This window comes from Ostrinia furnacalis, unplaced genomic scaffold (assembly GCF_004193835.3).
Source record: "Ostrinia furnacalis isolate ACB-3 unplaced genomic scaffold, ASM419383v2 OfSCF7055, whole genome shotgun sequence".
NCBI classification, from domain to species: Eukaryota; Metazoa; Arthropoda; class Insecta; order Lepidoptera; family Crambidae; genus Ostrinia; species Ostrinia furnacalis.
In genome coordinates, this window is record NW_021137294.1 from 35,466 (window position 1) to 63,286 (window position 27,821).

General features: G+C 40.4%; 1 protein-coding gene across 1 annotated transcript; it reads left to right on the forward strand.

Moving 5' to 3' along the window:
• Nucleotides 1-55: 55 nt before the first annotated feature.
• On the forward strand, nucleotides 56-26,241 carry LOC114363279 (fatty acyl-CoA reductase 1). Its single transcript, XM_028318961.1, has 14 exons — nucleotides 56-103; nucleotides 292-385; nucleotides 14,596-14,762; nucleotides 15,502-15,592; nucleotides 16,747-16,892; nucleotides 17,595-17,710; nucleotides 18,427-18,498; nucleotides 18,992-19,112; nucleotides 19,680-19,802; nucleotides 22,208-22,327; nucleotides 23,437-23,514; nucleotides 24,155-24,228; nucleotides 25,085-25,190; nucleotides 26,060-26,241. The coding sequence occupies exons 1-14, from the start codon at nucleotides 72-74 to the stop codon at nucleotides 26,190-26,192; spliced, it is 1,473 nt and encodes a 490-aa protein (XP_028174762.1). The 5' UTR covers nucleotides 56-71; the 3' UTR covers nucleotides 26,193-26,241.
• Nucleotides 26,242-27,821: the final 1,580 nt, after the last annotated feature.

The following is a 27,821-nucleotide window of genomic DNA, read 5'->3' on the forward strand; positions in this document are numbered from 1 at the left end:
CATGAAAGAGTGACAGGACAGCGGCCACCTACGCAAGCCTCTCAGTGTACGTCACTGGAGGCACTGGCTTCATGGGGAAGGTGCTGATAGAGAAGCTACTAAGGTGAGACTAGCTAAACTTTCGAACACAACACACACAACTTCGAACTCCTATGTTCTTCTGATTAATTTCGTTGCGGGTCCAATGACAGTTTAACTTCTCATTTTTTATCTCTATGAATAGAAATGTTCCTAGTAACTTAACCTTTGTTTTGTCTACTAAATTGACTTTATTATTTTTGATGCTTACAGAAAATGCACAGAAATCCGCCAGATCTACCTCTTGGTGCGACCGAAGAAAGGGAAGACCCCGAAACAGAGGCTGGAAGAGTTATTCCAGGGAGAGGTGAGTTTTAAATAAATAAATAAATATGCTTGGTCATTTTACACTGCGCAGTGTAAAATGTCCCTGCGCTTCTAACTAAGCAAAGCTTGTACTATGGGTACTAGACAACGGATATAAACATACTTAAATACTTTTTTTTTTGTAAATACATACTTTTTATACATAGAAACACCCAGTCCAATACAAACAAATATGTTCATGCACACAAATGTTTGTACTGTGCGGGAATCGAACCCGCTACCTCCGGAATAGTAGTCCGTTTCGAACCACTACACCAAACGGCCGACTAAAACTAAACGTTTTAAAAATATTAAGTTATTCTATTCTAATGAATTGATAAATAAGACTTTTTGACCATTTTGTACCCAACTCTGGGCCTGAATCTTAACTAAATAGGCCAGTAGAATTAAACACAAAAATGAATTAAATCGGAAATAATTCCTACTAAAGATTTTAGTGCTTTAATGGCTTCATTGGTTGCCCATTAAGACTCTCCTAGGTTTTCGACTTCGACGGAGCTGTGCTTAAGTGGTGGGGGCCCCCGAAAGGGGCGCTTTTTCGGTTTTCCGGTTATACCGCGTAAAGGACTTACCCTATCGAAAAGTGGTCTTCCTGACGGTTGAAGGCCATTTAATCCTGCATTAAATAAGACCTTTTGTAGGAATTATTTCCGATTTAAAATCTAATTCTAAAGCGATAGCCTGTATTTCACGCTATTTTATCGATTTTTCCCATACCCCTTTCAGACNTTCAGAATAATTCGTGTTTGATGACTTGGGTCTCTTGAAATGGAAATACAACACATTTGTTATGACAATCTCCAATTGTTTCACCAGGAGCTCATAACACTTCAATGGTCATGAGTTGGAATGGTTTTATTCAAGTAAAAGCTGATTATTATTAATTTTTAACAATCATATCCAAAAAAGTGAGTCTTTTCTTATGGATTTCCTCTAATTTATTAATTATGCACGAGCGTGCGTATAGTGCACTTAGTCCTAACACGCACGATAGTGCGGGTACTTTTCTGAAAAATTGGAAAGTCGGAAAATTTTTATATTATTTTTCTTGTCTTCCTTATGGACCAAATGTTACATAAAATCCGAAAAAACATAAATTTTGTGGAAAAAAAATTTCAGGTCTGAAAGGGATACAAATTGACGTCGATAAAAGTTATCACGGCGCGCATCTTAGGCCTACTGAGGTGGAATTGTGTAAAGCAATCGTTATCATTTGACAGTTCATAACGTACGATTATTCTGTCAAACCACAGAATAATAATAAGTACTACGTACAGAAGTTTTACTTCGCGAAGGTATTTAAAAAAATGTATGCTCAATGTCATTAACAATATGGTGTAATTTAGGCTGTCTCAAGAGTCAAGCACCATTTTGTTGACAATCGTCAGTGATCGGCGCTGCGCCGAATCTATAGGGCTGACTTCGGTAAAATGATGTGACGTGAGGTGCCAAATGGCGGAGGAAATACATGATTTATCATGAATAATATTAACTACTTATTTACCTCTCAGTGTATTGAGGCAACTTAAAAAATTACATTCTGTGTTTTTATTATTATTTAGGCAGTTAAATACTGCACAGTATTTAGTTGATTTAGTACACCATTTTCTTTATTTTCTTCCATCATAAACAAGAATATGCGTGCGTGAGTCAATGTTTGCTCGTATGTGAGGCCTTGTCGAATAGTATCCTGTAGGTGGGCCATCGTGCGTGTTTTGTTTTCGATGTAAACTCGCGGAGATGAACAGGCCTGGTCAAACGCTTTGTTTACTTGACTTACTTTATCGTAGGTACGTTATAAACTGTCAAAATGATTACGATTGCGGAACATAACGGAACATAACAATGCTATTAAAATAGTTGTCATGCCAGCAGACTTAGGTAAGACTAGCGGCCGCCTGCGACTTCGTACGCGTGGATCCCGTTTTACCCTCTTCATCTATTTTACGCGGTTTAGATTTTTTCATACAAATGTTTTTTCCCGCTAACTCCCGTTCCCGTGGAAATTTTGCAATATCCTGTTGTAACTAAGCTTTAAGTTTACTAAGGTACCTGCATGCCAAATTTCAAGCGTCTTACTTAAGCAGTTTAGGTTTTTCATACAAAAGGATTTTCCCGCTAATTCCCGTTCCCGTGGGAATTCCTAAGTATACTATAACCTGCCCAGGAGTATGAAGAATAATTGTACCAAGTTTCGTTAAAATCCATCGAGTAGTTTTTGTTTCTATAAGGAACATACAGACAGACAGACAGATAAACAGACAGACAGACAGACAAAAATTTTACTGATTGCATTTTTGGCATCAGTATCGATCACTAATCACCCCTGATAGTTATTTTGAAAATATATTTCATGTACAGAATTGACCTCTCTACAGATTTATTATTGGTTGTTGCTAGACAGGCGGACTTAGAACAAGCTCTACCATTAACAAAACCGATTGGGAATCGATTTCAGAACCTCTGAGTTTGAGACAGGTTGTCTCCACTAAGACCACAGACAAACGTTACATAAGACCAGGTTTTTTTCATTTACCGTACCACTGCTTCAGAACAATCAAGTGGGCCAGTGCTGAAAAGAAGCAGCGCAAGAAACTCAGTCACTATGGCAGACATATTTGAAACTTTAAACTGCGAAAATTGTGAGAATCTTACTTAATTAAATGTCGTTGAGTAATACTCGTTAAACGTACCTTAAACAAGATAGTAGTGTTTAGTAACTTTCCGTTCTAGGCATTTTCTTGTGACCCACTAACCTAACTTGTTGTTACATAAGAGCTAGAGTCAGGTTTAAAATGGATAGTCTAACGCATTTACAAACATTACTATGAGGTCTCACAGTGCGCGTGGACGCAGAGGGTGACTAGAGTTAGGTTCAAAATGGACAGTCTAACGCCTTCACAAACATTACTATGAGGTCTCACAGTGCGCGTGGACGCACAGGGTGACACACGAAACAATAACAGAGCTCTATTCAACGCTGTGCGTTCGATTTGCTGCTTCACTTAAGCAAGTATCGTTTGTGAATACTTGTATTAGTCTGGCTGTTTTTTTGTATCTAGATTTTTAATAGTGCCCCTATAACGTAATTGGCCTCTTTCTATTGCATAGTACCTAAATGAGAAAAGTACTCGTAAGTATTTAAAAATAATTCAGTATCACATAATTTACAAAATAGAAAAATATATTTAAATGTACACACGCCCACACTGTTAACTATCCATTTCCGTTTTTGCTCTCGCTCTAATCAAATGGCGATTCTTTGCAATAGAACGAGATGACATGACTTTCAATGGGCAGTTAACACTGTTGGCGATAGTACATACACAAGATACTGAATCAGGGTTATAAACAATAATACTGTAACGTTACATAAAAAACCGTTCAGTAGTTTTTGCGTGAAAGAGCAACAAACATCCAGACATCCAGTTTTTCGCATTTATAATATTAGTAAGATAACAACAATCGCCTGGAAGATATCGCTTAATAGAAATAAGACCGCCTAAATTGTGCCGTCTCTTTTTGTGTATTAATTATTTTTTTGTGTGGTATAGAAACTATGACATATCTAGGTACCTACCTAAATTATGAATTGCCTATTCGTACACTGAATTATAAAGTCTTACAAAACCTATCTTTATAAATAAACTTTACTTCTTACATAACCTTTTAACAATAGTGTAAATTGCTAGTTACATCTAAATCGAAACTTTGTCTCGCTAGATATCTTATGAAAGCCTTAGTTGACTATGGCGTAAGTTTATACTGCCTTTAGTTAAAACATTGGCTAACTACAAGATTTACAAGGACCATAAAATATGTCTACCACAAAAGAAAATCGAAAGTTTTAACTGAGAAGGTTCCTGCGCATAGAGATGTAGAGAGATGCCAACTAATGCGCTGAGTTCGAAACTCAGTGTCGCATTAGAAATTCACACACACAAAGTAATCAAAATATGTGCTCATTATCCACTGCGGTATCAGCATACTAAGTCCATTTTACGCCACGTCAACTATTTGTACTCGATACGACAGAAAATCGAAAGTTTTTCGTGCTAGTTGTTTATTTCTCTTCAGGGGCGCTGTTTAATTTTTCATACTAAATTTCTCGATGGCGATTTGAATACGCAAACGATACGAACTCGAAAGTTTTTCGTGCTAGTGGTACAGTACTCAACGTTCGAATAATCTTTAATACTACGCAAGCAATGTATATTTACATTATGACGTCGCTGCTGTCATCATTGCTGTCGTGAGCAAGGTGTTCTGTTTTTGGGCATATTGCTGCGACACCGGCCACGCCCCCTTGTCATATCTCCCTTTAGTTTCTGTGATCTGTGATCCTGTGGTAGTTACTTTTATTACAATAAACGATATGATACGTTATGTAAGTTATAAATTGCTGTATTTGATTGAAAAAGAGGCTGACAAAGGTGACTGAGTTTTTTCCCCCACTTACAATACGTTGGGATTTGGAATTGTACATGCTGTATTAAGCACGTAGCACACTTATCAACCCGGAAAGGGATCGTAACCGTATCAACTCGAGGCGGTCAGTATTCTTTGTATGAAACTCCATACTGCAACGCACACTTATCCGCACCGTAACGTAAACGCCTCGCCTCGCGGTTGACAACGAGCGAAAGGCGATACGGTGTTGATCCCTTTCCGAGTTGATAAGTCTGCTATGACCTTAAGGGCCTTCCACACGCTGGCTGTTTGTCAAAAACACCGCAAACAGCAAAGTCCCAAACATCAACAACAATCACCCAACACTTGTCTTGATATAGGTCTACCAGAATCTCATGGCAAACAAAAATATTGGAAAAGTGTGTTTTTCATATTGCAATTGTCTATGGTTTAATTGTCACCTGTCAAAGAAAATTATGAAATCTGTCAGCCGCTGCAAAAATGTTGTAATCTCTTCTTGACTATTTGTTATTTTTGTGAAAAAGTCGAAAAAGCTCAAACAAGTCATATTGTTTTCAATGTGAATTGTAAAATAAGGCATAATTCAAAGTCAATTTTTGATTCTAAAGCGCGTCGTCGAGTTGACAGTTAGTTGGACTGAAATGTTTTGATACATTTAGTTTATTATCCACCTGCGTCAGAAGGAGGGTTATGTTTGTTTTATATTATTCTTAATAGCTGCTTTATCAGGGTTTTCAGGTATATCTCACAAATTGGTGCAGAGGAATGGTCAAAATGTTATGACCAACATATAATTCAAATTTCCCCAGTATTGCTCTCAATCTCAACAAAGTTTATTTTCCCTATTTGCCATGAGATTCTGGTACACCTATAATAACATCCTATAATTGTGTCTTTATAAGGCCAGCATGCACATAATTATTTCTTCCAAGTTGTACTTTAGACCTTGTAGAGTATAGGTAGTGATGTAATAATAATAATAGGATTTATTTCAGACGACAAATACATCCTTAAGTGTTAGGCTGAGTAGCACCATCTTACATTAACTTTAACAGACGTCAAAAATCTGTCAAAATCAATACAAAAACATTATTGTTGTACCTAGATGTGTTAGTATATCGTAGTTAGTTTCATCCACGAAGACGCGCCCCACCAATGTTTGGTCTCGGTCGCGCGGGGTGCGGGGAGTTTGATCCGAGCAATCCGAGCGGCATTATTGTAGTGTGCGTGTGCACTCATGGATCATTTAGCGTGTACCGATAACACTCAAACATTAGCGGAAGAATGGTGGGGCGCGTCTTCGTGGATGAAACGATCTATAACGTGGTGTACTGCATTGTTAAAATTTTAAATTCAAAACCTGAGTATTCGTGGAATGTAAATTGATACATTGTATTGTTTTGAAACTGTAAATTAAATAATTTGGTTAGATTTGCATATCTGAATGGATTAATTAATTTATTTATTTATTTATTGAAAAAGATACACCAACGACATATAACTTTACATATAACAATAATACAGTGTTGAGTAGGTACAATATTAAAATATATGCCTTTACAGGTGGATACATCATTTCCTATTATCGAACGTTGACTCGAGTTTAAAGTAGGACATTAATTAAAGACAAAATTAAGAAAAGAAACAATAAATATTAGGTACATAACATTAATTCCACACACTTCCTCTTGAAGCGGCGCTCCGATTCATCAAAGATATCGATGTCAGCAGTATTAATTATGCAGTCTTTGTAACTTTTAAAGTAAACAGACTATCTTTTGCTACTATCGTCTACTACTTAGTTGTGCCCGCGACTTCGTACGCGTGGATCCCGTTTTACCCCCTTAGGGGTTGAATTTTGCAAAATCCCGTCTTAGTGAGCACCTAAGTTCTAAAAGGAACCCCCATGCAAAATTTGAGACTCCTAGCACTTGTAGTTTCTGAGATTTCGTGATGAGTGAGTACGGATACGGATACGGATATCCTGCACATCACTATTAAGAAGCTTGCGTAATAATAAATTTATGTATTTGTGGTTGTTCGACCTTTACCCTTAATGTCGTATTTAGCAGTAATTTTGTCACGAAAAGTGGTAGCTGAATAATAAATGTGACATATACCGCCCGCGACTTCGTACGCGTGGATCCCGTTTTACCCCCTTAGGGGTGGAGTTTCGTTTTACAAACTTTACTATGAGGCCTCACAGTGCGCGTGGACGCACAGGGTGAGACACGAACCAAACACAGAGCTTTATTCGACGCTGTGTGTTCGATTTGCTGCTTCACTTAAGCAAGCATCGTTTGTGAATACGGGCGTAGTATTTTGTACATTTTAATGGGAAAAATTAGTCTTTGTTCTTAGCCTTCAATTAGGTTGACAAAAAGTTTTTTTCTGACCGTCTTTTCAACCCATTGTGTAATGTAATTAATTAAAACTGTAAACAATGAGTTGTGTAATTAGTAATTTTTTAGTAATTAGGTGTCTTGATTGTTATTGTCGAGCATCTTTTAAACATCGTACCTACATTTTGGGGACATTTTTTAGGTAAAGTTCAGCAAGAAATGGTAAAATTCCGGTGTTTACTGTATTTTGGTGTAAAAACTACTTAGGCTGGGTTGCCCCATCTTACTTTAACTTTAACAAACATCAAAAGTCCGTCAAACTCCATACAAAACACTAGTCATCGCTAAAGTATAACCGCCTCTGTGGTCTAGTGGCAAGACCACCTGCTTCAGACTAGAGGTGGGCGCCGATATACAATTGGCCGGCGGCGGCGCGCCGACTTTTTGACCTCGGCGGCGGCGGCGTCGGCGGCGTGACCTTGTTTGACCTTTGTTCATTAGGTTTTTTTTTAAATCTGCTTTTTTAGTATCTGTCGTCAAGACTAATCAGGTGATTTGCAGTTGGTTGGGGTTTGAGCCACTAGAGCAGTGGTTTACCCTAGTAAATTAGCTCTCTTGATCATAGATACTTTGATATTTGGATAGCGGGTTTGGCTGAGATCAGGTTCTCGTGTATTTCCTAAAGGCGAGCGTACTAATGTGCCGATAAAAGTACCCTTAACATGTATTTTTGAGCTCTTTGAAGGCACATAGTTAATGTTGGATTAGCTGACTGTCGGTGAAATATTATATTCAATTCTGTTTTATTTATATTTATGGTCTTTCCATGTCATCCTACGGTCCTGGATTTTAATGCAGGTTGATTGCAGCAATGTGTCGAGGTCTAGATTGGCCGGAGGATAAGTTTCACGTCTTAAATGATAATATGGTGAGACTTCGGGGCTTAATTACATGCGGCACTTGGTCAGCCAAGCAGCTGACTTTGCAACAGTCTAGTCACTTTAAGATCACAGTTACATTTTAAGAAGGCCGCAGCTTTCTGGTGTCTGGGCTACTTTACTAGTAGATGTTATAGAGTATCGGACCAAGTACAGAGTCCTGGGGTACTCCAGCTTTGCAGCTAAAAAGATAAGATTTTGTCACCGAGTTTTATTTAAAACTGTCTGTCCCTGAGATAAGAATCCATCAGCAGGTATTAGAAGTGTGCTAGCAGGTACTTTTTAATTTCATAGAGTAGTCTTTTATGATAAACCCAGCTAAAGCCGCAGCGAAAGCAGATGTACAGGATTCTTTCTTTTCCAAACATTGTACTGATTTATGGTTGGTATGGTTTCTGCCAAAATTTATGGTCGGGTATACTATATTACATGGGTCATACTTAGGCAAGGGAATAAATGAGCAAGAACGATCCTTTTCCATAATTTTAACAATACAAGTGTCAGATTAATTAAGCGATAGGAGGAGAATTCGTTAGGCGACTTGCCAGCCTTATGGATCATTTTCAAAGTTAAGAGACTTGCGAGGTTCTTACTCAGTGTGGTCATTGTCAAGACCATGGACTTCATGGTGATCAGATCAAATGCAAGTGCTTTACGAGGGTCCATTTTGGCTATTTCTTTAGCTTAGCCATCTCTCTTAGCGTTAGTTCTTTCGTTTCAGCCGAAAGACGTCCTGGGCCGCTTGCATCCAGGCACTTCCTGCGACCTTCCCCAAATCGTCGGTCCACCTAGTGGGAGGCGTCTTCGTCGTCGCTTCGTGGTCGCCACTCAAGAACTTTACTGCCCCAGCGGCCATCAGCTCTTCGAGATATGTGCCCCGCCCACTGCCACTTGATTTTAGCGATTCTGTGGGCTATGTCAGTCGTTTGTTCTCCTGCGTCTTTCGTCCTCAATTAGCGTAGTAGGAATCTTCTTCTTTGAACTTGAGGAGGGTAAGCGGAAACATGGCGGTCAACTCCTCAGATAGTCAAGTACAAAGATGTCCTGAAGCAGCATACGAAAGATGGAAAATGGGCCCTCTCAAATCAGAATGGGAAGGTTTGGCAGCACAGCACCTAGAATGGCGGGAGATTGTGTTGTGTAGAGGCGAGTCCCCGAATTCAAGGAGCAGCGCACAACTGAACTCAACGCAAAACGCGATGATGTAAATCTTCATGATTTACATCATCTGATNACCACTCCAGCGCAAAAATATTCACAATTATTATATCGACAGGGTCTGTGAGACGTATGGTAGGCGGTTAAGGGTTAAAAAAAGCGTTTAAACGCGCCACAACTTGCCACAAAGCCCAAAGTACATGATTGGCAAAGACCAATGATTTTCTCATGTCTCTCACCATCACTTTATGTCCCACTGCAAATATTTTAATATCTTTACTATTGATGGTTAATTTAACTTATTCTGAATCAATTATAGCATTTGCCATAGGTACTTGGTCAACGAAGAACGACATATTCTCAACTCCCTTTCAAACATTAATTTTACTGGATTATGGACCGTCAGTTCTGCGTACTATATGCCCTGCCCATTGCCACTGCAGCTTGCTAATCCTCATATCTGATTAGATCTCGTAAAGAAACACCAAGCTTATCCCTCTCCATAGCACGCTGTGCAACTTTGAGCTTAATATTTTAATAAGGCCTATATTGAAAGGCCATGTTTCCGAGCCGTATATCATCACTGGTAACACACACTAATTGAAGACTTTCGTCTTAGTATTCGACGATTTACCTCTTTCTCGAAATTGCATCTAACTAAATACATAGCTGAATCGTTTGTCATGTCAGAGATAGACATACTTGTCAACAATCTCGAGAATCGAGCTCCTTACCGAAACTGGGTAAGGGGCAACATGGACATTCGACATGGCCTACCTATTGGGTGACTTGATTAAGGTCTTCGAGCATTGTGATAAGGTCTTCCAACGATTCTGCCTTAGTACGCAAAACTAACGGACGATGAGGTAGTAAGGTTCTGAAGTGAAGGCCATATACCGGAAAGCACAGCGTAGGACTCATCACCAAAAGGTGGACCGACTACCCCATAAAGGTAACAGGAAGGCGCTGGATGCAGGCCGCAATCAGTAGGGGAGGCCTATGTTCAGCAGTGGACGTCCTATGGCTGACATGATGATGATGAAGATTCGTGGATATGTGAGTTATTGTACATCGATAAAATTCAAAAGGAACAAATTACAAGCATATTTAAGTTTTTTGCCACTCTCTACAATTTTTGTAACATGTGACTTGACCTATTGGTTGAAGGGTAATATTAATATCATGAAGGAGTAAAAGTATGTTTGATACCCACCTGTGATTTTACAAAAACATTTAAATTCTTTGCTAGTCCATTCGTTCGTGTCAGCCAAAAGACGTCCACTGCTGGACATAGGCCTCCCCAAGGATTTCCACAAAGACCGGTCCTGCGCCGCTCGCATCCAGACACCTCCCGCGACCCTCACCAGATCGTCCGTCCACCTAGTGGGAGGCTTTCCCACGCTACGTCTTCCGGCTTGTGGTCGCCACTCAAGAACTTTCCTGCCCCAGCGGCCATCAGCTCTACGAGCTATGTGCCCCGCCCTTTGGTCTGGTTCTCCTACGGCTATAGGCCCATTATCAGTAGTAACCAAATGCAATTGATACCAATAAGTGACGTAAAAATGGTTTTAAAAAACTTCAATTTTATGAAGTGCTGTTTTATACCAAATTAAAGTTTTTGATTAAAAACATTATTTTTATTGTAAACAATCCAGAATTCTTACGAATATAACCAAATATTAATTTTATAGCACATTAACTCAATTCCGATATTAATATCGGAATTCCGATATTGAGATCTAATATCAGAATCCAATATCGGAATTGAAAACCTTCCGATATTACATGCCCTATATCCCACNGGACAGCATATTTTCTAATTTTGGTGCTTAATTATAAATTTTGGTGTTCTCTTAATTTTGGTGTAAGGAAAATCTAAAAAACTACTGGACAAAATTTAATGTCTTAATCATTTTAGAAACAGTATAAGTTTCCAATAAATTTGATCTATAATTAAAGAATAAAAATACACAAATAACAATTTCCACCAAAATTAGGCAAAAATATGCACTTGTTGAAATTCACCCAATTATATTGGCGGTGGCTAATTACTCTCAATGTGCGAGGAGTTTGCCGCGAAGATCGGCTATGTAAGCCATCTTCGGGCGAACCAGCGCCGCTAAGACAGCTAGGTCGAAGTGGTCACCATGACTGAAATCGGTCGGATAAATCATCATTAGTAGGAATCAAAAGGCAGGCATAGCTGCAAGTCTCGGATCAAATCCAATGCTTGATCTTATTTTTTGATTGAATTGTGCATTTTTTGGATTATCCGTGTCAATGGGTTTAAATAAACCGGTTTGTCATGTAGCAAAGGTCTGAGATTTTTCTTGTCAGTTCGCACTCATGTATTACCGGACCTAATAGGCGGAGAACACTTTGAGGGAGGTACTTTGTTGCCTTCCAGAGGTTGTGGTTCCCATTTGCATTCCGAGACATATTTGCCAATCTCTGTATGAGTGATTCGCTTATAGTCCAATAGTGTGGGTTGTCTGCCAGACGAAGGCGGAGATTTTTTTCTTGACAGCAGAGGGACCGGCGCGCCTCTCGCGATCAATTATTTACTAGTCCAAGCAGCAACTTGAATAATATACTTGATTTACCAAAATTATGCCAACCACATAATTTACATTAACTCAGTCAGGCCGCGCTGATGGCCTTAAACTCCAACTTAATCACCTTCTAAAACAAATCCTTTAAGGCATGGTCAGACACGCCAGGATTAACTCATTCCAAAGCTTTCATAAAAGCCTATGACCGAAAATGCTCCAAGCAGATCATAGGACTGAGTAGGATCAAAATGCGCATCTTAGTTCGAGCCCTCATTGGACTCAGCAGCTTAAACAAGCACTTGTCCGCTATGGGACTGTCCGAATCAAGAACGTGCAGGATGTGCCAAGAGGCACATGAAACGTCACTACACATTCTCACGGACTGCGGACCTTTGATGCGCAAGCTGAGCTTACACCTGGGCAAACACATCCTAAGCCCACAAGATGTAAAACATATCGCCCCCAAAAAGATACTGCAATTCCTAATGGATGCAGGACTCGGAGGCGAACTGTAAGGAAAATAGCGGCGATCACAATAGATCGGTACCGGTCGCAGTGATACTAGGACTTTATTGAACTAGAATAACCGCTCAACTCAATAAAAAAATAGTTCTTCTGCGTTAGAAACACAAATTAGTACAGTATAGGAGAGGAATAAATTGCAAATAGTTGGTACAGTATCAGTATCGGCGCGCCGACTGCTGGTCGTCGGCGGCGGCGGCGTGGAAAAATTCGCGGCGGCGGCGGCGCGCCGGCGTGGCGCCCACCTCTACTTCAGACGCAGAGGTCCCGGGTTCGATTCCCAGTGGGAGCAGATTTTTCTGTTCGGTTTGGTTGGTGGTAGGGCTTGTTCTAAGTCCGCCTGGCTAGCTACCACCATCTTACCTAAGTCTGTCGCCATAACAACAATGTTAACAGCATTGTTGTGTTCCGGCAGTTAGAGGTAAGATAGCCAGTTCCTCCGTGGTTGAGGATTCCGGGTGAAGCTCGCTTCCACCTTCGGCCTGATCGTCACTTACCATCAGGTGAGATACAGGCGAAGAGCTTCCTCGTTGTGGTTAAAAAAAAAGTTATGGTTAAAATTACGTGGGTGGAGTTGCACTCAGCCTTAGTATTTTTGTCTCTAACACCAGATAACTCGCTCAAAAATCAATAATGAATGTATGTTTTTTTAAATAAAATATATTTATTTTGATTCAAGAGACTTTAGGTCTATTTTCATAAGAAAATATAGCCGAAATAATTGGGTAGTTGGCACCAATGATTTCAAGGCACAGCTTCTTTAAAAACACTTTATTCTCCTAAAAACCCAGTTCAACATTCTGTGAAGTTAGATTTTTAGTAACGTGACTATTCCCACCTGTCGTTCCCACCGCTGCAACTCCTGTGTAGCCAGGATCTACAGCTTGACCGCCAATAACCCAACCAGTGAAGGTAAATTTTGTCCCGGGGGAAAGTTAAATTTTTAGTAGGTAGCTTTGAAATCAATAAAATAATAAAAGTCAAAAACATAGCCCTCCTTCTGGCGCAGTCGGGTAATCAATTGAATTCATTAACTAGTGCCGCCAATATTTTTCATCATTATCATCATCTCAGCCATAGGACGTCCACTGCTGAACATAGGCCTCCCCCAATGCTTTCCATGTTGATCGACTGGTAGCGGCCTGCGTCCAGCTTCCCTGCTACCTTTATAATACGGTCGGTCCACCTTGTGGGTGGACGACCCACGCTGCGTTTTCCGGTACGCGGCCTCCACTCCAGAACCTTGCTGCCCCATCGGTCGTCAGTTCTGCGTACTATGTGCCCTGCCCATTGCCACTTTAGCTTGCTAATCCGTCGGGCTATGTCAGCGACAATAGTTCGTTTACCTATGTACCGTGTTTCATGTAATAAACAATTTGAATTTTGAATTTGAATTTACTTGAATCTGTCTAAAGACGTATTTTATTAAAATTCCTCCAAGACTTAAACGACGAAACTAGAATGGATCCGTAGTTACACCAAAACCGTTTCACAATATGGCGGCGGTTGCGACAACTTTGCTCACGAGCGTTGCCACAACATGTTGCTCGCATATCCTTTATTACTACTTAGTCGTGAGTGAAAATAGTTTTGTTTTCAAGACATTCTATCTATCTATCTATATCTATAAAAGCGAAAGATCACTGACTGACTGACTCACTCATCACGAAATCTCAAAAACTACAAGTGCTAGGAGTCTCAAATTTTGCATGGGGGTTCCTTTTAGAACGTAGGTGCTCGCTAAGACGGGATTTTGCCAAATTCAACCCCTAAGGAGGTAAAATGGCTGCTAGTTAGTTCTATAAATACGAGTTTATGGTAAATCGAGACAATTCCCACCTCTCGTTCCCAGCGCTACGACTCCTATGTTGCCAGGATATACTTTCAATTCAAATTCAAATATTTTATTCAGTAGGTACATAGGCCAAATATACATAGCTTGCCCTACCACCACCCACTGGTGCTGAGAAGAAGTGGCGGAAGGATAAAAACCTAATTAATGAAGGCCAAGTTTGTCCCGGGGAAAAGTTAAACTGTCATTAGACCCGCAACGAAATTATTATTAAGAAAAAACTGTATTTAGGACGAGAAATAATCTGAAGATGATGAAAAAAATGGTTAATATTAAGAAAAAGCTATATTTAGGACGGGAAATGATCTGAAGATGATGAAAAACTTATTATCCATTATTTATTTATATTTACGATTTTATACTTTACTTCATTCTAATAGAGTCCATAATTCCAGCTGTTCGAGCAACTCCGCAACCTTCGTGGTGGAGTGGAACCGATCTTGGAGAAGGTGACCCTCATCTCTGGTGACGTCAGCGAACCCGACCTGGCTATGAGCGAGGGGGACAGACAGCTGCTGATTGAAAACGTGGATATTATGATACACGCTGCTGCCACTATCAGGTATACCAATATTCTACCTTTCAGACGCTTTTAAGCAGTCACACCGCGAATAAGTTAGAAGCGAAAGGGGCTAGAGCAAGTGGAGCTAAATTTATTTATTTATTTATTTAAGGACAACCAACAAAACATACACCATACATTCACAGTTTCCTTAAAAATAAATTAAGCTAAGGTGTTGCCTTAATTAAAGGTTGCCACGACATGCACAGAATGTTGGATAACAATGAAGTTGCCAAAGTGACAGGATGCAACAACTAATTATTAACTAACTGACGGAGTATACAATTCAGAAATTTGTTTTTTACGTAGCGAAGATGACATATCGACGCTGGCCCCGGATGAGCGTGACAGGTTACTAAATTGTGACTGAATCCTGTTGATAAAGTGAGTGTAGCTAGGAGCGTGAAGAAAGGACGAGCTAGAATCGATCAAAGCTGGAAGTTAATAGAATACAAACTGACAACAACTAGGCTAGGAGAAGTAGAAATAAATGGAGTAAGAAGCCAGAAGGGCCAAGAAATAGTAGGTAGATTTATTAAAAGAGACTAAGTAGAGTATGACTACGACTGTGAAGAGTTAGAAACAAGTGGAGCTATAGACGAGTGATTAGAATAGAGCTAGAAGTGAGAGAAGCTATAAGGCCTNGCCCGCTAAGTTCGAGGCTGAGGCCTAAATAGCTATAAATCTTTGAGTTTTGAGTTGGGTACGCACTCTTTTAACTCCTTTGTATGCTTTTCAGATTTGACGAAGAACTAAAGAAAGCAGTGCTCCTAAACGTCAGAGGCACAAAACTGATCGTGGAGTTGGCTAAGACCTGCAAAAAACTTAAGGTAATTTTTGTTACGTTAATGCATCAATAAAAAAGCAACAAAAGCCGAGCGGTGAAGGGTCGGACTGGCCGACTCGAGATCCGAGGAACGCTGGTTCGAACACCGCTGGACTACCTATTGTGGTGAATCCACTCGCGACATAAGCTTAATTATTAGTTAAGTAGTTAATCCACGAAGACGCGCCCCACCATTCTTCCGCTAATGTTTGAGTGTTATCGGTACACGCTAAATCATCCATGCTGCACACGCACACTACAATAATGCCGCTCGGATTGCTCGGATCAGTGGCGGCGTAAGGCGTAGGCGACGTGGGCCACCGCCTACGGCCTCGCGGAACAAGGGGCCTCGCGCATCAAAAATTTTGAAAAAATGTATACAAGGTGGAGATGACAATATCACAATACGACAATAAATGCTTGACTATTAAATATAAATTCTTGATAGCTAAACAATGTAGTTAAAAAAATATATTTTTTTCCAAACAAATTCAGCCATAATATAATCAGACACAAAAATAAGCAACAACACGGTTTTAAGTGACGAACATTATTCTTTGGCGCAATATTCCTTTAAAAATAATCACTGAATCAAGAAATCAGAAACTGTCAATGAATAGACCGTTGACCCGTTTTTTTTTTTTAAAATCCGTCTTCAGGTCGCCACAGAACAAGGCCTCGCGAAATCTGTCTTGCCCACATCAAATTTAGGTCTTGCCCCGCCACTGGCTCGGATCACACTCCCCGCACTCCGCACGACCGAGACCAAACATTGCTGGGGTTCGTCTTTGTAAAGCCTGGTCCGTGAGCACGTAGAATTTTGTCAGCAATATAATTACGCGCGAGCGATAAGGATGGGTAGCTTGAGGTCATTGGACAAAATTCTACGTGCTCACGGACCAGGCTTTAGATGAAACAATCTATACGAGGGGTTAACCGGACTATTTGTAATTTAGTTTAGTGCTAGGGGTTAACGGGACTATTAATAATTTAGTTTAGTACGAGATGTTAACGTTACTATTAGTAATTAACTTTGGTACGAGGGGTTAACGTTACTATTAGTAATTTAGTTTGGTACGTGGGGTTAACGAGACTATTATGAATATTTTAAAAAGAATAAAAATGCCTTTAAGTAATCTTACAATTTAATTTCCTCAGTTATTCATCCACATCTCGACGGCCTACTGCCACCTCCACGAGAAGCTTCTGGAAGAGAAGCCTTACCCTCCCCCCGCGGATCCTCACCAGATCATCCAGGCTATGGAGTGGATGGATGAAGAAACCGTCGCACAGTTGACGCCTAAGTAAGTTCGTTCGTTCGTTTCAGCCGAAAGACAAAGGACAAAGACCTCCCCCAAGAATTTCCACAAAGACCGGTCCTGCGTCGCTCGCATCCAGGCGCCTCCCGCGACCTTCACCAGATCGTCGGTCCACCTAGTGGTAATCGCTAAAATCAAGTAGCAGTGGGCAGGGCACATAGCTCGTAGAGCTGACGGCCGCTGGGGCAGGAAAGTTCTTGAGTGGCGACCACGAGCCGGAAGACGTAGCGTGGGCAGGCCTCCCACTAGGTGGACCTATGTAAGTGTTCTTTATACAAATACTAGCGACCGCTCACGACTTCGTACGTGTGGATCACGTTTTACACCCTTAGGAGTTGAGTTTTGCAAAATCCCGTCTTAGTGAGCACCTACGTTCTAAAAGGAACCCTCAAGCCTGTCTGTCCACCTCGTAGGTGGATTAATAAAACTATAATCGAATATCTTTAAATGCGAAAGGTCACTGATTGACTGACCCACTCACTCATCACGAAATCGCAGAAACTACAAGTGCTAGGAGTTTCAAATGCATGGGGGTTCCTTTTAGAACGTAGGTGCTCACTAAGACGGGCTTTTTCAAAATTCAACCCCTAAGGTAAAACGGGATCGTACGAGCAGCCGCTAGTAATATTATGAAGAGGAAAGATTTAATAATACATATAATTAACCATATTTTTTTCAATATTTCAGGTTACTGGACAAACTACCGAATTCGTATGCGTTCACGAAAGCTCTCGGCGAGGCCGTGGTGGTGGAAGCAATGGAAGCTGACCTCATCCCTGCCATGATCCTCAGGCCTTCCATCGGTGAGTGGATTCAATCCTTCAATCAATATGAAACACGTCCCAAATAGTCTCACATCTTTTGTGTCTACAATATGTATTAACTACTATGATACATAGAGCATTGTGAATTAATATTAAACCATTTAATACATAGTTCACACACACTGACTTATATACTCAACATCAAATAAATCGCACCTTCCGCGACGCGACCTTTAAAGATTTTCTTCTGACACATTCATGGTGCTCCAACAATATTGGTGTTATTTGAAAGCCCAATAAATAAACTTAAAGAAAAACACATTTATTTTTTTTATAAACAATTAAAAATGTACTCACCTCTGGGATCAATTAGACCAATTTTTGTGGATATAGAACCAAATAATGATCTTACCTGTCTTTTTTAACAGATGGATAGCGATTATTCCCCATTTAACAGTTTTATAGCCATAAAAGTTGGCTCAAGCGTAACTACCTATTTTTTTAAGCAGTGACTCTGGATCCTTCTAAAAACACATTTTTGGGATAAAAAACCTTTCCTTTAATGAAATGAAGGTTAGAACTAGGCTTTCAAATGCAACCAATGTTGGTGGGAAGTGGGGATGCATACGGTTGAGAAGTGCTTGTTGCTGGAGGTGCGATTTATTTAATGCCGAGTGTATAAGAGCCAGACCTATGATGATAGTCCGATGCCGAAATACTTAGAAACTTGTTAAACTAAAGTATTATTTTTCCAGTCATCCCCATCTGGCAGGAGCCTCTACCAGGATGGACCGACAACATCAACGGCCCCACTGGTCTTCTTATTGGTAAGAATTCATTCATAGAATATTTTAAAAGTTAAAAAAATCATTTGGTGTTTGAAATACACGGCGCCTTCAGTTCTAAACTAAGCAAAGTACCAGATGATGGATTTAACTATGGATTAAACCTAATTTGCGCCACTTTCACTTTAAGCGTAATTATAACCATAACATAATGTTTTGAGTTTTTGTAAGGAGTTTGACAAACTTTTGATGTTTGTTAAAGTTAATGTAAGATGGTGCAACCCGGGGTTTATCGTTTTAACCGACTTAAAAAAAGGTTCTATGTTCGACTGTATGTATTTTTAACGGAAACGGACGCCAATTAATATTATTAAGTTTTTAGCTGTTTTATGGTTCAATTGTAATTGTGGAAATTCTTGAAGGAGGCCTATGTTCAGCAGTGGACGTCCTATGGCTGAAATGATGATGGTGATGAAGATTAAAAGAAAAAAAATATTAATTTGATTTAAAATGATGATTATATTTGTTTTTTCAGGCGCGGGCAAGGGTGTGATCCGCACTATGTATTGCAAGAGCAACAGCTACGCCGACTACCTGCCAGTTGACGTCTTCATAAACGGAATCATGATTAGTGCGTGGAACTACATCACATACGGGTAAGTTGGTGTTTTTAAACGGTTTTATTGTTAAGAAAGATAATGGTGGCATAATTATGGACTGAAAAATAGTTTGATCTGAGTAGTTATAGATCGTTTCATCCACTCGGCCGCGCCCCATGTTTGGTCCCGGTCGCGCGGGGTGCGGGGAGTGTGGTCCGAGCAATCCGTAAGGCATTACTGTAGTGTGCGTGTGCACTCATGGATCATTTAGCGTGTACCGGTAACACTCAGACATTAGCGGAAGAATGGTGGGGCGCGTCTTCGTGGATGAAATGCTCTATAACAGTGGTTCTTAACCGGTGGTCCGCGGACCACTGGTGGTCCCTGGAGGCATTCCAAGTGGTCCGCGAAGACATCGTAATAAACAAGTGACGTGACGTGATGAGTCGAGGCAACACAACGCAAACGGCGCACAATGGGCGAGAAATCGACCTCCCCTTTCATAGGATTTTGAAGAAAAAAAAAAGTGGTCCCTGACAACACAGAAATTTGGTAAAATGGTCCCTCGTGACTTAAAGGTTAAGAACCACTGCTCTATAACAACTTTTATATTTTAATTCACAGCGACAAAAAGTCAAGAGTGGTCAACTTCACCTCCAGCGCTGAGATCAAGGTGACATGGCTGGAGATGATCGACGCTGGACGAGAGATCATCATGAACAGAGTGCCGCTTAACGGTGTTGTGTGGTGAGTCATCATCATCATCATCATCACCAATTTTACCGTCAACATCATCGTCGTCGTCACATTCACTATTATTATCCTCTAATTATTCACCGTCACTATTCATTATCATCATCATCATCATCATTTCCATGATAAGTATAGGCACCATAACTATCATCATGGTCTTGTGCTGAGATCAAGGTGACGTGACTGGAGATGATGTGATGTCATATACTAGTAATAGAAAACAATGTGTAGTTGTAGATACATTAAACAATAAAAATGAGATAATATCGTGCTCATCACAATATAAATATAACCAATGTGGTGTACCACAAGGTAGCGTATTAGGGCCAATTTTATTTATTATATACATCAATGACATTTTTAATGCAACTGGACATCATCAATGTATCGCATTTGCAGATGACATATCTATTACAGTAACCTCAAATAACATAGTGACAGAACATGAGAATGACGTAAATGCAACTATTAATGACATAATTAAATTTCTTGACATTCGTTCGTTTCAGCCAAATGACGTCCACTGCTGGACAAAGGCCTCCCCCAAGGTTTTCCACAATGACATGCATAGTTTAAAAATTAATCTGACTAAAACAAAATATATACAATTTAATAAATATAAACATATTAATCTTGACATTTATGTACAATTTAATGCTGTTGAAACATTGTTAAACAAATAAAATAAAATAAATTAAATATAAAGATATAGACATTAATAAAGTAGATCAAATTAAATTTTTGGGAATAATAATTGACAAAGATCTTAATTGGAAAAACCATATAGATAGTATTTGTAGCCGTATCAATTCATTTGTATATGCTCTAAAGCAGCGGTTCCCAAACTTATTTTGTCTACTGCCCACTTTGAGAATAAATTCTTTTTATCGCCCCCATTTGTAGTCGAGTGTCGAGTGCTCAGTCGGTGTCTAAGAGTCCTCCTAGTAAATGACGCCTCCCAAGCCTGTACACAATGTCCCGATTTTTTTTCTGGGTCTCTTACCGCCCCCCTTTAAGCCTGCAGCGCCCACAAGGGGGCGTTATCGCCCACTTTGGGAAAGACTGCTCTAAAGTGTGTCAGATCAGTTACTAATCTAGGTACGGCAATCACGGCCTACCATGCTTATGTGGGGTCTTTATTACGGTATGGACTATTGATATGGGGCAATAGCCCTCATATCAATAGAGCATTTATTGCTAAAAAAAATGCCTTAGAGCAATGTATGGTGTTCCCCCGCGTACGTCTTGCCGTCCTCTATTTAGTCAGACGCAATTACTAACTCTGACTTCTCTTTACATATTTGACACATGTGTATTTGTTATGCAGAATAAGCACTTATTTAAACGGGCATGTGATTACTATCCAAGAAATAGTAGAGACGCAAACAGGTTGGTACTTCAGGTCACCCCAAAAACAGTGCAGTACAAAAATAGCTGTTTAATTATGTGTATTAAAATCTATAATAAAATACCCAAAGAATTTAGGACATTAAACGTTTGTAATTTTAAGAAACATTTGAGTAAATGGTTGCTATCACTGACACTTTAAGATTTAAAAGAGTTCTTTGACTTGCTGTAGTTTTGTTCTTCTTTAGAATCGTCGCTAATATTGTGGTGTTTCTAATTTAACTTTTGCATGCTAATAATTTTAGCTAAACATGTATAGTTCTCACTGTCTGTACCTAACATCTTTATATACCATGTTTAATTGCAAATAAATGATTATGATTATTATGATTATGATGGACGAGAGATCATCATGAACAGACTGCCGCTTAATGGTGTCGTGTGAGGTGGTGAGTCATCATTATCATCATTATCTTCATCAATAACATCAACTTCATCATCATCACCATCTTGATCGATACTAGGGTTCATTCCCGGGAATTCTCGAGACCGGAGAAATTAAAAAGCTCGAGAAATCATAAACCCTAATCGATACAATCACTATTAACAGCACCATAATCATTACCATCGTCATCATCGTTGTAATCTCTGTCACCTTCATTATCATTACAGCCAAGATCACTGTCATTATGCGGTCGGCCGCTAACCGTGGTCGGCAACTTCTTGTCTAGTCTAGAAGTCGCGGGTTCGATTCCCGCTCAATGAAAACATTTACGTGCATAATCATTATCTCATACAAATTGGAAAACGACCACACTATCGGCCGATCAAAAGTCTCGTCTGCGGCGAGTTTAAGGACGTAGCACACTTATCAACCCTGAAAGGGATCGTAACCGTAACAATTTGAGGCTTTCAGTATTCTTTGTTTTAAACTCCACCATTTTTGGGCATGTTGCTGCGACACCGGCGCCGCCCCCTTTTCACATCTCCCTTTAGTTTCTGTGATATATGGCTATGACTTTAGATTTACTTATTATTTATTTATTCCCCAGGTACCCCGGCGGTTCCATGAAGCACTCCCGGCTGTACCACAACATCTGCGCGTTATTCTTCCACTGGATCCCCGCTATCCTGATCGACATACTGCTGTTCTGCCTCGGGTACAAGCCTATGTGAGTATTGACCGTAATTAGGGAAATTATCTTTCGTTTTTGGGGAATGAAAATGTTTACAAATAAAGAATTATGTGTAATGAAAATGTAAGCCGTGTGGTGACGGCAGAGTAGAATACATTTGTCACCAACCCCTACTCTTCCCGCGGGTGTCGTAAGAGGCGACTTAGGGATTACACATCAAACAGAAAACTCTCTGAAAAACATCAATCTTTTAAGCTGCGATGTCCAACCCGCCTGCCAAGCGTGGGGATTATGACAAAACCCTCCACTATAGTGGAGGAAGCTCATAGTCCAGCCGTAGACTGTAAAGGGCTGTTGATGAGGATGATGATGTGTAATGAAAAAATGAATAAAATAAATGATAAGATTGCATCAATTCTACTTGTCTATCTTATCATTTGGCTAGCAGAACTATATTTGAGTCAAAAATAACTCTATCCATGGGCGTACCAAAAAGGGATAGCAGCTACCCCTTGGAAATTGTAAGCCCTAACCATACAAACCTTACGTTTCATGCGACCTCATCTCTAACTGGGGCACTGGATCACTCCAGGTACCCTGAGTCAGCCTGTCTCTCCTTGGCCCAAAGCAGAGTAAATACAAATGAGTAGGTCATCTTCATAGAAACGCACCGAGCGCGGTTTGTATGTGAGCGCGCCAATATACGTATGCGCGCACACTGACAAAATTCGGCGCAGCCACGACTGGCTCCCCGCTAATCCCCGCTTTTTGTCAGTGTGTGCGTGCGCGCCGCATACGTGTTGGCGCGCTCACATACAAACCGCGCCCGTGCGTTTCTATGAAGATGACCTACTCATTTGTATTTACTCTGCCCAAAGGCTGGGTACGGCCATTCATTATTCAACCCCACCAATTTTGTTCAATCAAAAATCAAAATCAAAATCAAAAAATATTTATTCAGTTTAGACCACAAGTGGCACTTATGAACGTCAATAGAAAATAATAAAAAAAGAAAAGGTAGCCCTTATGGGGCACTTTACATGTCTCCTTATCTTTTGGGCCCTACCAGCAGATCTGTTTGATCTTAAACCACAGTTGGTTTAGAAGAATATCTAATCTAAAGAGTATTTAACCTGTTCTTCCAGCCTGATGCGCGTCCACCGCCGTATCAGCAAAGGCTTCGAAGTGTTCGAGTACTACACCAATAACCAGTGGGACTTCAAGTCCGACATCGCCCAGACTGTCAGACAACGTCTCAACACGAGGGAGAGGAGAGACTACAAGGTCGATGCTGTTGGTAAGTGACACGCTATAATGCTTGTTGTCTGACTCTATGTATCGAATACCAGTGGGACTTCAATACCTCTAGCACAGCGGTTCCCAAACTTATTTACTCTACTGCCCACTTTGAGAATAAATTATTTTTAGCGCCCCCCATTTTTGTAGTCAAGAGTCGAGCTCAGTCGGTGTCTAAGAGTCCTCCTAGTAGATGACGCCTCCCAAGCCTCTACACAACGTCCCGATTTTTTTTTCTGGGTCTCTTACCGCCCCCCTTTAAGCCTGCAGCGCCCACAAGGGGGCGTTATCGCCCACTTTGGGAAAGACTGCTCTAGCATGAACAACTTTTGTCTTCGAATCGTTTGCGTATTCGATAAAATTTGATACTCAATTTTCGAATTAAACGATAACATGACAATTTTGATTCTCAAAATAAGTTTAGTGCAACGACATCTCATACTTACTCGTAGTTCACTTTAGGACACGTTCACAAGGGCGCTGTTGTAGTTTTCTTACTAAATCTTTTGATGGCGATTTGAGTACGCAAACGATTTGAACTCGAAAGTTTTTCGTGCTAGTGGTCAAGTCTGACATCGCTCAGACTGTCAGACTACGTCTGAACACGAGGGAGAGAAGAGACTATAAAGTTGATGCTGTTGGTAAGTGACACGCTAGAAGAGAACAGTCTCCATAACAACAATGTTAACAGCATTGTTGTGTTCCGGCAGTTGGAGGTAAGATAGCCAGTTCCTCCGTGGTTGAAGATTCCGGGTGAAGCTCGCTTCCACCTTTGGCCTGATCATCACTTACCATCAGGTGAGATACAGGCCAAGAACTTCCTCGTTGTGGATAAAAAAAACTATAAGGTTGATGCTGTTGGTAAAGGTTGATGCTGTTGGTAATTGACACGCTATGCTTGTTGTCTGACTATGTATCGAATAACCAGTGTCTGACATCGCCTAGACTGTCTCAACACGAGGGAGAGAAGAAACTGCAAGGTTGATGCTTTTGGTAAGTGATATCAAAGTCAAGTCAAAGTCAAAAGTCAAAGTCGCAGAGGAACTGGCTATCTTACCTTGAACTGCTGGAACACAACAATGGTGTTAACATTATTATGGCGACAGATTTAGGTAAGAGACTGGTCGGCTAGCTAGGGCAGATAAAAACGAGCCCTACCACCATCCAAACGGCAGAAAAAATTGTCCCCACCTACTGGGAATGGAACCTGGAACCTGAAGTAGGTGGTTTTACTACTAGACCACAGCTGCTGTTGTGAGTTGTCACAATAAGGCTCACCTTATTTTAACCGTAACAATAACCGGTGCTTTTTGTATGGAGTTTGACAGATTTTTGACGTTTGTCAAAGTTAAAGTAAGATTAGTTAGATGGTGCAACTCAGCATAAGTGTCAAGCAAGTCAGTCTCTCTCTATCTAAGCCGCTCTGCCGCTGGTAGACGATATTGCTGTTCTTCATACCAAAAAGGAGTACTACTTATTTCATTCGTGTCTGTGCAGGTCTGGACATCATGAAGTACTTCGAAGACTGCATCAAGGCTGCTCGTATCTATATCCTGAAGGAGTACGACGACACATTGCCCGCAGCTCGAAGGCATATGAGAATGTGAGTATTAAATCCTTCATTACTTCCCTTTTTAGGGTTCCGTAGTCCTGACAAGGAACCCTTATTCTTCCTAAAAAGGACCTGAAACTGGTGAAGGTCAGCTCCAAGGAATTCCACGATGATGAAGTTAAAAAATATCGGTATAATCTGGTCTGCGAGCACGTAGAATTTTGTCCACTGACCCCAAGCTACCCATCCTTATCGCTCGCGCGTAATTATGTTGCTGTCGCGCTCGCACACTCACTGCGGGCGCGCGTCGCACAGTCGCGACAGCAATATAATTACGCGCGAGCGATAAGGATGGGTAGCTTGGGGTCATTAAAATTCTACGTGCTCACAGACCGGGCTTTAGATATATTGGTAAATATCTGAATAGCTGGGACTAGAATAGCGACCACGGATCGGAGTTGGTCGACTGACTAATAATCCCAACTGCCTCCCTTGAAATTCGCAATAAATTACCAAAAGAATATGAAAAGTTCGACAGATGGCCAAGATGAGACGCAAGCCTCCTACTGGACCGACGATTTAGTCAAGGCGCCTGGCTGTGGGCAGCGTAGGATCAGTCGTTGTTTAAATCGTTGTGGGAGACATTTCTTCAGTGGATGTCTATTGGTTCATCATCATGATTCATCATTTCAGTCACAGGACGTTCATTCCTGAACATAGGCCTTCCCAAATGATTTCCATGTTGACCGGTTGGTAGCGGCCTGCATCCAGCGCCTTCCTGCTCTTTATGATGTCGTCGTTCCACCTTGTGGGTGAACTCCCACGATGCGTTCTCCGGTATGCGGTCTCCACTCCAGAACCTTGCTGCCCCATTGGCCGTCTATTGGTTGAAGATGTTAATTATGGATATTTTTTTACAGAATGTACTGGGTAGACGTTATCGCTCAGTGCCTGTTCTGGGGCCTGATTCTGTACTGGATCAGTGGCTGGTTTCCGAGCATAACGTCAGTATTTGCCACCAGTGATCCTGCGCCGACTGTCATGGCTGCATAGGCGTCCACACTCGACAATCTCATAGAATAACTTACGTTTGCCCGAAAAATTGCATGAAATTAAGAGCTTGTGAACGCCAGACCTACGTTATTTTATAAAGGCTAAAAGTTTGTCAGCGTATGCTCCGCACGTAGCAAAGAACCATGGCCAAACATGAAGTTTGGGTCATCGTTGCTTTGGCAGACAGACGGTGCTAAAAGTGTGTAAAATACCAACCCAATTACGTCAAATTATAAAGGCTGATTTTTTAAATCCCGTCTTAGTGAGCACCTACATTCTAAAAGGAAACCCCATGCAAAACTTGAGACTCCTAGCACTTGTAGTTTCTGAGATTTCGTGATGAGTGAGTGAGTCAGTCAGAGATCTTTCGCTTTTATAAATATACAGAATAACCTGAAAATTCTGTAAAAACGTAAGTGGTATAAGAAACTTTTCGTGCAAACGTAAACCTAAAATGTGTGAGATTGTAAAAGTTAGTGTTGTGCTTAAAGACTGTAGAAGTTATTATTATAATAATGATAATGTGAAGTTGTCTTCAGTTTTAATAAACAACTGATAATTTCCATTGATATTAAGTGAAACAGGTATTAATGTGGGAAATTCGAAGTGTCAACGAATAAGTGCCTTTCAGGGGGCGTAGTGTGAGTTTACGTCAAACGCATTCGATGTCGAATGCGTAAAAAGTGGCATGTATGATGGATTGTACAGCGCCCCTAGCGGAGACTTTCAAGAACTGAAATCTCCGTGGAAAATATATTTTTTTAACGCGCTCGCTAGTGACAAGGTTTGATGTAAACTCACACTAAGCCCTCTGTTGTTAAGAAATAATTTGTTGTGAATGTTGTAATTAATAATGCCACACGGTGGCATTATAGGGCTCTTTCCCAAGGAAGCATCCGATTTTTTGCAGGATCCTGTTTAATATGAACAAGTGACATGTTCAAAGACGGTTTGAATTTGGAATTTGAATTCCAAACACTAATGAGTGTTCACTCGACAGTCCAGTTTTGCGCGGTGCTGCATTACTGGATCCCCAAAACTGGATTGTCATGGGAAAGGGCTTTTATTTGTTTTGCAACAAACGTATGATTATGTGTATGTAATTTGTAAGTGTTATAACGGTGTAGGTGCCTGTTTAGTATAAGATTGTATTCTGTCAAGACTGCGTTAGGCAAAAAGGCGACTTTCGTCTTAAATTATATCTATATGGGGCGTGGGGCGTTCGTGGGGAGTTCGCGGGCGTTCGCGGGGAGTTTGCGGGGCGTTGGAATTTGAAAGGACTACGAATGCCCCGCTCCGTCTTATACAAAGAGAAGACTCGCGTAGCATTGTGGATGTATTATTATTAATGTAGATATTAATTGTATTTTAGCAATGAGTCCCAAGTTAAGCAAATTGTATAGTTTTGTACCTTTTTGTGTATTTTTCATGTATTAGACTCATTTACTAAAGTATGTTGTTGTTAAGGTGATTTTTGTACATTAAAACTTTTTGTATTAAACGGTTTTTCCTTTTTTTATATTAAGGTACATACCTTCCCATATTACATTATGTAGGAAAGATATCTTATTTCATAATAAATAAACATAAAAATAAAATAAAATAAATTGTCTCATCAATATCTCAAAA